The sequence below is a fragment of the Salvelinus namaycush genome, chromosome 23 (assembly GCF_016432855.1).
Source record: "Salvelinus namaycush isolate Seneca chromosome 23, SaNama_1.0, whole genome shotgun sequence".
Classification (NCBI taxonomy): domain Eukaryota; kingdom Metazoa; phylum Chordata; class Actinopteri; order Salmoniformes; family Salmonidae; genus Salvelinus; species Salvelinus namaycush.
The window spans coordinates 16,598,512-16,613,006 of record NC_052329.1 but is presented as its reverse complement, the minus strand read 5'-3'; the positions used below and the strand labels follow the sequence as shown (position 1 = coordinate 16,613,006).

Sequence of the window (14,495 nt, the reverse complement as noted above, 5' to 3'; positions counted from 1 at the left end):
GTGACGAGGGTGGTATGTGTTGTTTTTGTCTTGTCTAGGGTTTTGTATGTCTAAGTGTGTGTGTCTAGTCTAGACATATGTAGGTCTATGGTGGCCTGGATTGGTTCCCAATCAGAGGCAGCTGTTTATCATTGTCTCTGATTGGGGATCCTATTTAGTTTGCCATTTTCCAGTTTAGGTTTGTGGGTTATTGTCTATGTGAAGTTGCATGTCTGCACTCATTGTTTATAGCGTTCACGTTCGTTTTGTTATTTTGTTTAGTGTTCTTCGTGTTCAGTCGTCTTCTATTAAAAATATGCATTCACATCACGCTGCGCTTTGGTCTCCTCACTACAACGAACGTGACAATTAAGGACATCTGCTCTTTCCATGACATAGACTGACCAGGTGAATCCAGGTGAAAGCTATGATCCCTTACTGATGTCACTTGTTAAATCCACTTCAATCAGTGTAATTGGAGGGGAGGTTACAGGTTAAAGAAGGATTTTTAAGCCTTGAGATAATTGAGACATTCTGTATGTGTGTCATTCAGAGGGTGAATGGGAAAGACAAAAGACGTAAGTGCCTTGAACAGGGTATGCTAGTAGGTTCCAGGCGCACCGGTTTGTGTCAAGAACTGCAACGCTGCTGGGTTTTTCACGCTCAACTGTTTCCTGTGTGTATCAGTATTGGTCCACCACCCAAAGGACATCCAGCAAACTTGACACGACTGTGGGAAGCATTGGAGTCAACATGGGCCAGCATCCCTGTGGAACACTTGACACCTTGTAGAGTCCATGCCCCGACGAATTGAGGCTTAGTCCCCTCCTGTACTCCTTGTTCACCCACAACTGCGTGGCCAAGCACGACTCCCAACACCATCAATAAGTTTGCTGACAGCACAACAGTGGTAGGCCTGATCACCAACAACGATGAGACAGAATATAGGGAAGAGGTCAGAGACAACAACCTCTCCCTCAACGTGAGAAAGACAAAGGAGATGATCGTGGACTACAGGAAAAGGAGGGCCGAACACGCCCCCATTTACATCGACCCGGCTGTAGTAGAGCGGGTCGAGAGCGTGAAGTTCCTTGGTGTCCACATCACCAACAAACTATCATGGTCCAAACACACCAAGACAGTCGTGAAGAGGGCACAACACGTTTTCCCCCTCAGGAGACTGAAAAGATTTGGCATGGGTCCCCAGATCATCAAAAAGCCCTAGAACTACACCATCAAGAGCATCCTGACCGGTTGCATCACTGCTCCTTAACAGCTTCTACCCCCAAGCCATAAGACTGCTGAACAATTAATCAAATGGCCACCGTACTATTTACATTGATTTGTTCTGAGGGAAAAGGGGGGTAGCAACTCAATATTATTAAGTTCTCCTTAATGATTTGTACATTCTGTGTATATTATAGCTCTAACACCATCCATGCTCTGAGGTCCAGGCAGGAGAACCATGTGAGTGAAGATACCATGGGCATGCTCAGAGGAGGAGATACCTGCTCTGGTCCTGGAGAGCTGCAGTTTGTTCCAGCCCAGGTCTAACACACATACATCTACTAATCATGATCTTCAAATTAGACCATGACTAGTTTTCTCAGGTGCGTTGGTGCTGGGCTGGAACAAAATCCTGCAGTCCCCAAACACTGGCGTTGGCCACCCCTGTTGTCAAGAGTAAATTGTGCTAAGGGACCAAGGAACACAAGGAGGATGCTTAAAATCACCTCTGCAGAGAGGTAGGGGAAACCATCCTTTCTTCCAAACCCTTCACCCTTTTAATAGGTATGGAAAAGAAAACATTATAGTGTGAAGTGAAGTGTTAAATAGATGGATGGAGGCTAATCGTTTAGTTCCCACAGCGTTGATCAGACAACAGCATCATGCCATGGAGAGAAGCATGTACACACTGCCCTCTGCTGGTAGGACCAACCCCTGCTGTGGAACCAATCCGCTCATGAGAGCAAGTAGTAGTAGTTGTGGTAGTAGTAACAGTAGTAGAAGTAGTGGTAACAGTGACAGTAGTAGTAGTAGTAATAGTATTAGTAGCAGTAGTAGTATTAATAGCAGTAATGTAGTAGTAGAAGTAGTGTTAATATTAGTAGTAATTATAGTAAGTAGTATAGTAGTAGTAGTAGCCATATCAGTAGTAGTAGTAGTAGCCATAGTAGTAGTAGTAGTAGTAGTAGTAGTAATAGTAACATTATTAGTAGTAATAGTAACAGTAGTAGTAGTAATAGTAACAGTAGTAAGTATAGTAATAGTAGTAGTAGCAGTATTAGTAGTAGTAACGTAGTAGTAGTAATAGTAGTACGTATAGTAATAGTAGTTGTAATAGTAGTAGGAGCAGTATTAGAAGTAGTACTACTGCGCCTCCCGGGTGGCGCAGTGGTCTAGGGCACTGCATCGCAGTGCTAGCTGCGCCACCAGAGTCTCTGGGTTTGCGCCCAGGCTGGGCTGGGTTCGCGCCCAGGCTCTGTCGCAGCCGGCCGCAACCGGGAGGTCCGTGGGGCGACGCACAATTGGCATAGTGTCGTCCGGGTTAGGGAGGGTTTGGCCGGTAGGGATATCCTTGTCTCAGTATGTAAAAATGTAATAAAATGTATGCACTCTACTGTAAGTCGCTCTGGATAAGAGCGTCTGCTAAATGACTAAAATGTAAAAAATGTAAAAATGTAGTAATAGTAGTAGAAGTAGGCGTCGTCGTCATAGTAGTAGTAGTAGTAGTAGTAGTAGTAGTAGTAGCAGCAGCACTACTGGTAGAATTATTAGGAGCAGTAGTAGCAGTAGTATTAGTAGTAGTATACTGAACAAAAACAAACACAACATGCAACAATTTTACTGAGTTACAGTCAGTGTTGTAAAGTACTCAAGTAAAAATACTTTAAAGTACCACAAGTATTTTTTGGGGTATCTGTACTTTAGTTTAGTATTTATATTTTATTTATAACTCTTACTTTTACTTCACCACATTCCTAAATAAAATAATGTAATTTTTACTCCAAACATTTCCCCTGACACCCAAAAGTACTTGTTACAATTTAAATGCTTAGCAGGCCAGGAAAATGGTTCAATTCATGCATTTATCAAGTGAACATCCCTGGTCATCCCTACTGCCTCTGATCTGGAGGAACCACTAAACACACATGCTTTGTTTGTAAACTATGTTTGAGTGTGCCCCTGGCTATCAGTAAATTTTAAAAAACAAGAAAATTGTGCTGCCTGGTTTGCTTAATATAAGGAATTTGAAATGATTTATACTTTTACTTTTGATACTTAAGTATATTTAAAACCAAATACTTTTAGACTTTTACTCAAGTAGTATTTTACTGAGTGATTTTCACTTTTACTTGAGTCATTTTCTATTAAGGTATCTTTACTTTTACTCAAGTATGACAATTGGGTAAATTTTCCACCACTGGTTACAGTTCATATAAGAAATCAGTCAATTGAAATAAATCAATTAGGCCCTAATCTATTGATTTCACATGACTAGGCAGAAACGCGGCCATTGGTGGGCTGGGATGGCATAGGCCCACTCACTGGGGAGCCAGACCCAGCCAATCAGAATGAGTACTTCCCCACAAAAGGGCTTTATTACAGACAGAAATACTCCTCAGTTTCATCAGCTGTCCGGGTGGCTGGTCTCAGACCATCCTGCAGGTAAAGAAGCCGGATGTGGAAGTCCTGTGCTGGCGTGGTTACACGTGGTCTGCGGTTATGAGGCAAGTTGGATGTACTGCCAAATTCTCTAAAATGACGTTGCAGGTGGCTTATGGTAGAGAAACAAACATTAAATTATCTGGCAACAGCTCTGGCGGACATTCCTGCAGTCAGCTTGCCAATTGCAAGCTCCCTCAAAACTTGACACATCTGTGGCATTGTGTTGTGTGACAAAACTGAACATTTTAGAGTGGAGTTTTATTGTGCCAAACACAAGGTGCACCTGTGTAATGATTATGCTGTTTAATCAGCTTCTTGCTATGCCACACCTGTCAGGTGGATGGATTATCTTGGCAAAGAAGAAATGTTCACTAACAGGGATGTAAACAAATTTGTGCACAAAATTTTAGCAAAATATTTTTTTTGTGCATATGGAACATTTTTGGGATCTTTTATTTCAGCTCATGAAACATGGGACAAACACTTTACATGTTGCGTTTATATTTTTGTTCAGTATAGTAGTAGTAGTAATAGCAGTAACAGTGTCGGTAGTAGCAGATGGGGAGTGGTGTGAGAGAGAGATAGAACGAGAGAGTCAGAGAGAGAGAGAGGGAGGAGGGAGAGAATAAAACATAAAAAATTTGAGAGAACAGACAGTAGGGACACGACAGAATGTGTGAGTGAGTGCAAGCATGGCAACTGTTGTTGACATGAGACTGGTCTACCCCCAGCCCACCACCCACCCGCTTCATGATTCCACCCAACTCAAAACCCTGCTGCAGCCCTGTGAATAACGAAAGAGAAGCAGCACACACGCACGCACATGCACACAGAGAACACAGTCCATGGAGACGGGGCAGTCTGGAGTCTAATGATTCTAAAAAGTTAATTACCACATTCGTCTAGGTCTGTGACTGCGGGGGAGGCAATATCAGAGAGCATGAATAAACATTCTCTAGACTATCAGCACAGAGACACAGATATTATATCGGTCTTTATTAACATAACAGAAATATCTGCACACATTCAACACTCCAACAGTTTTATAAATTAAACAACTTGAAAGGACTTTGTGCGCAGCGAGAGAACAAAGTTAGCGCTCCTCTCTCGGAGGCCTAGTGAATGGCTCGGCGTGTGGCCTGTTCATATCTTTCAACTCATTATTTCATTAAAACCACTCATGGATGAGAAGCAAATGTAATTTACGACGCCATCGCACTTCATTTGAGTATGTATTCCTTATCTCTGGGAAATAACACATACACACACTGTACACACTGTACACACTGTACACACACACTGTACATACAAACACACACTGTACATACATACACACACACCCACTGTACATACACATACACACACACACACACACACACACACACACACACACACACACACACACACACACACACACACACACACACACACACACACACACACACACACACACAACACAGGGGAAAGTAAATTTGACCAGGACACTTCTGTGTGTTCTTCCAATGCATGAATGGCCTTACAGTAAAGGAAAACAGAAAGGAACATGCTGCACACTGCTGCTCAGGCTCCCAGGTGATTTTATTTATAACAACGTGTCGACTCTTAGGTCTTCATCATGCATCCATATCCCAGGTGATTTTATTTATAACAACGTGTCGACTCTTAGGTCTTCATCAAGCATCCATATCCCAGGTGATTTTATTTATAACAACGTGTCGACCCTTAGGTCTTCATCATGCATCCATATCCCAGGTGATTTTATTTATAACAACGTGTCGACCCTTAGGTCTTCATCATGCATCCATATCCCAGGTGATTTTATTTATAACAACGTGTCGACCCTTAGGTCTTCATCATGCATCCATATCCCAGGTGATTTTATTTATAACAACGTGTCGACCCTTAGGTCTTCATCAAGCATCCATATCCCAGGTGATTTTATTTATAACAACGTGTCGACCCTTAGGTCTTCATCATGCATCCATATCCCAGGTGATTTTATTTATAACAACGTGTCGACCCTTAGGTCTTCATCAAGCATCCATATCCCAGGTGATTTTATTTATAACAACGTGTCGACCCTTAGGTCTTCATCAAGCATCCATATCCCAGGTGATTTTATTTATAACAACGTGTCGACCCTTAGGTCTTCATCATGCATCCATATCCCAGGTGATTTTATTTATAACAACGTGTCGACCCTTAGGTCTTCATCATGCATCCATATCCCAGGTGATTTTATTTATAACAACGTGTCGACCCTTAGGTCTTCATCAAGCATCCATATCCCAGGTGATTTTATTTATAACAACGTGTCGACCCTTAGGTCTTCATCATGCATCCATATCCCAGGTGATTTTATTTATAACAACGTGTCGACCCTTAGGTCTTCATCATGCATCCATATCCCAGGTGATTTTATTTATAACAACGTGTCGACCCTTAGGTCTTCATCATGCATCCATATCCCAGGTGATTTTATTTATAACAACGTGTCGACTCTTAGGTCTTCATCAAGCATCCATATCCCAGGTGATTTTATTTATAACAACGTGTCGACCCTTAGGTCTTCATCAAGCATCCATATCCCAGGTGGGGGTGGAAGGTTCTGGGAAAATCAAAAGAAATCAGCCAAGACCTCACAAAAAAATTGTAGACCTCAAAAAGTCTGGTTCATCCTTGGGAGCAATTTCCAAAGCCTGAAGGTACCACGTTCATCTGTACAAACAATAGTACGCAAGTATAAACACCATGGGACCACGCAGCCGTCATACCGCTCAGGAAGGAGACGTGTTCTGTCTCCTAGAGATGAACGTACTTTGGTGAGAAAAGTGCAAATCAATCCCAGAACAACAGCAAAGGACCTTGTGAAGATGCTGGAGGAAACAGGTACAAAAGTATCTATAGCCACAGTAAAATGAGTCCTATATCGACATAACCTGAAAGGCCACTCAGCAAGGAAGAAGCCACTGCTCCAAAACCGCCATAAAAAAGCCAGACTACGGTTTGCAACTGCACACGGAGACAAAGATCGTACTTTTTGGAGAAATGTCCTCTGGTCTGATGAAACAAAAATAGAACTGTTTGGCCATAATGACCATCGTTATGTTTGGAGGAAAAAGGGGGAGGCTTGCAAGCCAAAGAACACCATCCCAACCATGAAGCACAGGGGTGGCAGCATCATGTTGTGGGGGTGCTTTGCTGCAGGAGGGACTGGTGCACTTCACAAAATAGATGGCATCATGAGGAGGAAAATTATGTGGATTTATTGAAGCAACATCTCAAGACATCAGTCAGGAAGTTAAAGCTTGCTCGCAAATGGGTCTTCCAAATGGACAATGACCCCAAGCATACGTCCAAAGTTGTGGCAAAATGGCTTAAGGACAGCAAAGTCAAATTATTGGAGTGGCCATCACAAAGCCCTGACCTCAATCCTATAGAATATTTGTGGGCAGAACTGAAAAAGTGTGTGCGAGCAAGGAGGCCTACAAACCTGACTCAGTTACACCAGCTCTGTCAGGAGGAATGGCCAAAATTCACCCAACTTATTGTGGGAAGCTTGTGGAAGGCTACCCTAAACATTTGACCCAAGTTAAACAATTTTAAGGCAATGCTACCAAATACTAATTGAGTGTATGTAAACTTCTGACCCACTGGGAATGTGATGAAATAAATAAAAGCTGAAATAAATAATTCTCTCTACTATTATTCTGACATTTCACATTCTTAAAATAAAGTGGTGATCCAAACATAACTAAGACAGGGAATTTTAACTAGGATTAAATGTCAGGAATTGTGAAAAACTGAGTTTAAATGTATTTGGCTAAGGTGTATGTAAACTTCCGACTTCAACTCTACATTCATATATAGTTATGTTTTTTTATGTATCACTGAAAGCTTTATAAGAGATCCCTGGTGGGCGCAGCAAACAGTGAGTGGACACGATCAACCTGCACTCCCTCCTGCCCCTGCCCCTCCTCCACCTCCTCTTCCAAAGTCTTGAAGGGATACTTTGGGATTTTGGCAATGAGGCCCTGTATCTACTTACCCAGAGTCAGATGAACTTGTGGATACAATTTTTATGTCTCTGTGTCCAGTATGAAGCAAGTTATTGGTAGTTTTGCGAGCCAATGCTAACTAGCATTAGCGCAATGACTGGAAGTCCCCGTAGACTTGCAGTCATTGCGCTAACGCTAGATAGCAATTGCGCTAGCGCTAGTTAGTGAGACTAAAAATGGGTGAGACATAAAAATGGTATGCATGAGTTCATCTGACTCTGGGGAAGTTGATAAAGGGCCTCATTGCCAAAATCCCAAAGTATCCCTTTAACATCCACTCTACCCCAATTCTACCTCTATGGCTGGCATGTTGGAACTGCACTTTAACTTACACTAACTAACTAGCACACACTTATAGCATCCTAACATGGTTAGATTACTGCAGAGTTCTCAGTCAATTAGTTCAACAGTGAGTAGTGCAGTGGACCAGTAGAGATCCTACAGTGAGTAGGACAGGGCTAGGGGTCCTTACCTTTGGTGGCCCCTGCTGCCCCCAGGTGGTAGATGGCCCCCAGGATGAGCCACAGAGCCCTCTGCTCCTCCACTGAGATGCCCAGCACCTTCATGGCTGCCTGCAGCTTGGTGAACTGCTGAGATGACTTCTGTTTGTCCTCCGGCTAGGGAGGGAGGGAGGGAGGGAGGGAGGGAGGGAGGGAGGGAGGGAGGGGCACAGTTAAGACAGTTTTCCAGTTGTTTTACACAAAATTCAGAAAAGGACATATAATACACATAATAACAAGAGAATAATAACAGCATTTTACTTTAGACTGAGGCGCAATTCCGAAGGCGCTGTTCTCTGCAAAGTGGTTAAAGTGTAGCTCCGTTCTGAGAGGAAACAGGGGAAATGAACAGGTTGAAATCACAGTAAATAGCTAGTTTACACCACAAGTTTAACATGAGAACAGTGCTATATACACAAGACCAAGCTTCTGCAATCTACTGCAACCATCCACTTCAATTCAATCCCAACTGAGAGATGGTAGAGGGATCACCTGAGAGTGCTGTCAGCTCCGGACATCATGTAGTAGAAGACGTTGAAGGTGGACTCAGTCTCTGGCCGTTTGGCCACTCTCAGCTTCTCAAGCAGCATGGTCTTAGGTACAGGAAGAGGACAACAAGATGTCAATATGTGTGTGTGCGTATGTCAGTGTCCATGACCGTGTGTGTGCGTGATACTGCCTACCTGTATGGATGCGGAGGCCACCTGGCCAGCCTGGTCGAAGTCCAGAGAGACAATCTGAGAGAAGCGGCTGGCGTTGGTGTTCATGGAGGTGGAGCTGTTCCCAAATGCTTCCAGGATGGTGTATACTGCCTGCCACTTCTCTCCTGCAGGGATGGAGGGAGAGAGGGCGGGAGGGAGGAAGGAAGGGGGGAACAGCGAGGAGGACAGAGGACTGTTAGAGAACAGCTTTATTTATTTAAAATATCATGTCAGTGTTTTGGCATTTCACATTCAATACTGTTCTATTTGTGAGGGGATTCGACTACCATGTTGTGACTTACTTTGATAATCATGTTATGTCATGTCAGTTAGGCTTTGTCAATTATTCTCTTAGTGGAGTTCCTTTCCCTCTTTTGAGATCAAGATGAGCAGGAACGCCTCATTACTTAAAGAGTAGGGCTACTAGTCAGACTCACTTAACCCTAATTGCTCCTGTAAGTCACTCTGGATAAGAGCTTCTGCTAAATGACTCAAATGTAAATGTAGGTATGTGAAACTTACAGAAGTATGTGGACACCCTTTCAAATTAGTGGATTCGGCTATTTCAGCCACACCCATTGACGACGGGTGTATAAAGTCGAGCACACAGCCATGCAATCTCCATAGAGAAACATTGGTAGTAGAATGGCCAGTACTGAAGAAAACTACAACTGACCTGACTTTCAACATGGCACCGTCATAGGATGCCACCTTTCCAACAAGTCAGTTCAGAAAATGTCTGCACTGCTAGTGCTGCCCCGGTGAACAGTAAGTGCTGTTATTGTGAAGTGGAAAGGTCTAGGAGCAACAATGGCTTAGCTGTGAAGTTGTAGGCCACACAAGCTCACAGTACAGGACCGAGTGCTGAAGCGTGTACCGCGTAAAAATCGTCTTTCCCTGGTTGCAACAATCACGACTGAGTTCCAAAATGCCTCTGGAAGAAACGTCAGCACAAGAACTATTCATCTGGAGCTTCATGAAATGGTTTCCATGGCCGAGCAGTTGCACACAAGCCTAAGATCACCATGCACAATGCCAATCGTCGGCTGAAGTGGTGTAAAGCTTGCCACCATTGGACTCTGGAGCAGTTGAAACATGTTCTCTGGAGTGATGAATCACACTTCACCATGTGGCAGTCCGACGGACGAATGGGTTTGGAGGATGCCAGGAGAACGCTACTTGTCCGAAAGCATAATGCCAACTGTAAAGTTTGGTGTAGAAGGATTAATGGTCTTTAGTTCCAGTGAAAGGAAATCTTAACGCTACAGCATACAATGACATTCTAGATGATTCTGTGCTTCCAACTTTGAGGCAACAGTTTGGGAAAGGCCCTTTCCTGTTTCAGCATGACAATGCCCTGTGCACAAAGCGAGGTCCAAAAATAAATGGTTTCTCAAGATCAGTGTGGAAGAACTTGACTGGACTGCACAGAGCCCTGACCTCAACCCCATCGAACACCTTTGGGATGAATTGGAAAACTGACTGCGAGCCAGGCCTAATCGCCTGACATCAGCACCCGTCCTCACTAATGCTCTTATGGCTGAATGGAAGCAAGTCCCCGCAGCAATGTTCCAACATCTAGTGGAAAGCCTTCCCAGAAGAGTGGAGGCTGTTATAGCAGCAAAGGGGGGACCAACTCCATATTAATGCCCATGATTTTGAAATGAGATGTTGAAACTAACAGGTGTCCACATACCATGTAGTGTATATAGCCTGCTGCACCTTCCATAGCAGCTCCCCTGTTTAACAGTCTAGACTAGTAGTGGCTGGTGGCTGGATTCTGGAGCTCTCATTAGCCCCTTACAACTAACCAGGAGAAGCTGAGGAGTTTTGATAAGCTTTGCTAATTATCCCCCAGCTACACAGGGCATCATTAGGGGATCCCCTCATCCATCACGCACACACATTCACACACACACACACACACACACACACATATGCACAGGAGTGCATACTCACATGAACACACACACACCTACGCACACATACACAAATGCACAGGAGCACATACTCACACGAACACACACACACCTGGAATACTGAGCCAACCACAACCGATCTTCGAATCGAGGTTTCGAAGCCAGCTTCCATCAAGCTGCCCTCCCTCCTCCTCTCCCAAATTCTCAGTAACACCCCTACACTCTCCCCCATGCCTACCTCTCTGGCTGGCTGGCTGGCTGGCTGGCTGGCTGGCTGGCTGGCTGGCTGGCTGGCTGGCTGGCTGGCTGGCATGTTGAAACTGCTCTTTATCTTCCCCTACTAACTAACACCTACTGCACCTGGCTGGATTTCTGCTGAGTTCTCAGTCAATTAGCTGACACTGATCTAATCAGTAACAACTCAGTGAATGTCCTCCTGTGTACAAACACATGCGCATTATGTGCTTAATTATATATTAGGCTATTAAGACAAATTACCTATAGAGTAATTAAGTGAATTTAAGCCACCACGGTCATTAGGTAACACTTAAGTAATCAAGCCACCATCTGGAAGGGGATTATAACAGTCCTTCAACATGCTTTACATTTCATTTAATGACAAAAATCCCTGAATATTAGCTTTACTGCTTGCTGGGCGAAAAGGAGTCCAGGACCAGGCCAAAAAGAGAGCGGTTAACTCATCATAGCCAAGGACTCTCTCACCAGAGAAGATCTTTCCGGTGCTGCCAGCGATGGAGACCAGGTACTGGACCAGGTGTTGACAGTTGGTGGTCTTGCCGCTGCCGCTCTTCCCCAGCAGCACGATGGACTGGTCCTGACGCGTGGTCAACAGGTTCCTGTAGGCCGACTGGGCCACCGCGTAGATGTGAGGTGCCGTGTCCTCTCTCCTGCACCCCTTAAACATGTGCATCACCTGATGGGACCGAGGAGAGGGAAAGAGAGAGAGAGAGAAGAGATGGGGGAGAGAGAGGTGCACAACAGTGACTCCTGTACGGTCCTGAGAGGGGCTTTGTGTGTTTGTGTACGTGCGTCCTTAAAATCACCACATTCCCAGCTAAGCACCCTGTCTGTATGGTCTAATGGGTAGTCGTTTTGTTATGAGTGATGAGAGTTAAGTAGATATTACAGACTACAGGCTTCCTCAATACTCTAACCTCTAAATCTCATTAGGATAATTAGATTTCATTGTCATTTTGTGGACCTCTGAAGACTTCCCTCTCTATCCTCCTAGTCATCTCTCCTGTTTTAATTCATCCATCCTCCTCTCCCTAACAGGAAATACTATGACATAATAGCAAGGAAATGCACAAACAAGAATAGCATTAAGTAGCATGCATGAAACCATTCACAGAGAATAAACCAGAATCATGTCAGTGGAGTGGTACAGATATGTTCTCAAAGGTCATGAAATGTGCGTCTGTCGGTATGCGTGTGTGTGTGTGTGTCTGTGTGTAGATATGTATCTGCTGAGTGTGTCCTCTCTCCTCACCTTCTCTGAGTACATGGAGGGAGCGCTGAGGGGATTGATGATGACCATGTTGGGCCCGGCGTGTGTGTGGATGAGGTTTCCCCCATAGCGCTGCCGCAGGGAGTGCATCACACTGGACTCATTGAGGTACTGCAGCGAGGCCAGGTCCTCAGAGCGGTCAAACGACGGGGGATTCGCCTGGGACACGAGCAAAGGTCAAAGGTGAACGACTAATGACTGAGGAGTGTTGTAATACTAGAGCTTTATTAAAGGAACACTCAGCAATATGAAAACATCATACATACTGGGATTCTGGTTGTCTGAAGTGGGACTGCTTACAGAAATGACCAACAACAGAATTCAAATCTGCCAAGATTACCATCATGCCTTTTGAAAAGTTTCTCCAGGTTGCCTACACCTATTTCGTTTTTTCAGATTGATCTAAACAAAGAGCACTTTATAGGGGTAGAGGCTAGGGGTCCATTTGAGACTGGCAATCTCACTGGTAATGTCGTGAGTTTCACTGAGGAGTAGAGGAGCAGTATTAAGATACTAGCGATTTAGTATGCCACACCGTGACTTGCCACCAAGAACCTAATGCCAAGTCTTTGATGCAATTAAAACAATGTCTCCCTCCAACCTCAGACAGGTCCCAGTTTGCACTTCCTTAATCAAACAGATTCAAATGTATGATTAGACGGTGACCTTGACGCTTTGAAAACACTAACTGTTCAAAGTCACTCTTTTTATCAGTTTACCCTACGAGAGTTAAATGAACGTCTATAACACCAGGTGAGGATTTCTCCTGAAAGCAGAGCAGACATCCTCTAGTCAAGGTCTTGGAGACAGCATGTTGTGAATGATGGGAGGTTTTTGATGCTTTGTGCCAAAACAGTTTTTAAAGCGTCCTGTCACTGATCTCTCTGTGATTTGGGCCTGGTGCCATGTATGTGTGAGTCACCTGATCGAGGCCTGCCAAACTCACACCTTTTCCCCTCTAGCCTGTCTCCCTCTCCACAGACGTCCCACAATCCCCTGTGCCTGGGCTGACCATCTGTGACTGCTACACACTCCAGAAGGGCTGACTGACGAGTGCAAAGACCCCCTCCCTCCTTCTTGGATCTTTCCCCTACATGCACCCCATTGAAGGTGTAGTTCCCCCCCACCTTCTCCACGTCATCCTCATCTACGTCCAGTACTGTCCCGTCATGTTCCAGTTTGATCTTCACCTTCCCCTCCGGCAGAGAGCCCGCCTCAGTCTTCAGCAGTGTCGCTATGCACACACACACACACACACACACACACACACACACACACACACACACACACACACACACACACACACACACACACACACACACACACACACACACACACACAAAAATAACTTATTGGGATATAACTTATTGGTTGGAGTGTGCACAGACATGGTTTCAGGAAAAAACAATAACCCATAGTTTAAAAGCAATTGTAAAAATTAGCAGGGCAAAGCTCTGCATCCCTCCTGGTCCAACTTACCCAGGGAGAAGCCATCCTTGTGGACCAGCCAGACCTTCTCTGAGCCGTACCATGCCTGCTCTGTGGCTATCTGCTCCTCTGTCTTCACCTGGAAGAGATTGTGTAGAAGACCACAGTCACACACAGCAAAACAATGACCTTAGGCCATGTCAGCTTTCACTGGGCCTTTCTGTGGCTGAAGTAGATACCACTCAGCAGTTTTCAACCACAGAGAGGCTTTAGACTTGAGAGGACATGTGCTCCCTACAAACACACCTGTTCACATCAATAACATTCACTCACGTGTTTAAAGTAGCTGGTTGAGAGCTTATAGCATGTTACACAATTATGTCCAGTAGCATTGGAGATAATGGGCTGACAGTGGGCATGCAGTGGACTTGCTAATAGTACATGCTGTGATGAAAGGCAGAGCGCTGGAAAGGCCGGTGGATCAGGCAGAGATAAAAACACAGTTCAGAGTCCCAGATCACAGAGAGACATTTCTCCAGCTCAGCTCTGCGTGTCGCCTAAAAACGCCTGACCGCTCCGTGTTACCATGCTTGACCTCCCAAAAGCCTCTCACACGCCACTGGACATGCTCCTTCCGGCTGTGTGTGTGTATGTGAGAGTGAGACAGAGAGAGAGAGACAGAGAGAGAGACAGAGAGACAGAGAGAAAGAGAG

At 44.7% G+C, this 14,495-nt stretch overlaps 1 protein-coding gene across 1 annotated transcript in view; it reads right to left on the bottom strand.

Moving 5' to 3' along the window:
• LOC120018122 (unconventional myosin-XVIIIa-like) overlaps positions 1–13,577 on the bottom strand; it is an 82,491-nt gene extending 68,914 nt beyond the window's left edge. Inside the window, exons 1-7 of the mRNA XM_038961124.1 lie at positions 13,482–13,577; positions 12,337–12,513; positions 11,550–11,760; positions 8,890–9,032; positions 8,699–8,799; positions 8,468–8,531; positions 8,179–8,323 (exon numbers count right to left, since the gene is read on the bottom strand). Coding sequence (XP_038817052.1) covers positions 8,179–8,323; positions 8,468–8,531; positions 8,699–8,799; positions 8,890–9,032; positions 11,550–11,760; positions 12,337–12,444 — 772 coding nt within the window. The 5' untranslated portion in view covers positions 12,445–12,513; positions 13,482–13,577. The remainder of the gene's footprint in view (positions 1–8,178; positions 8,324–8,467; positions 8,532–8,698; positions 8,800–8,889; positions 9,033–11,549; positions 11,761–12,336; positions 12,514–13,481) is intronic.
• Between the last annotated feature and the right edge of the window lie 918 nt (positions 13,578–14,495).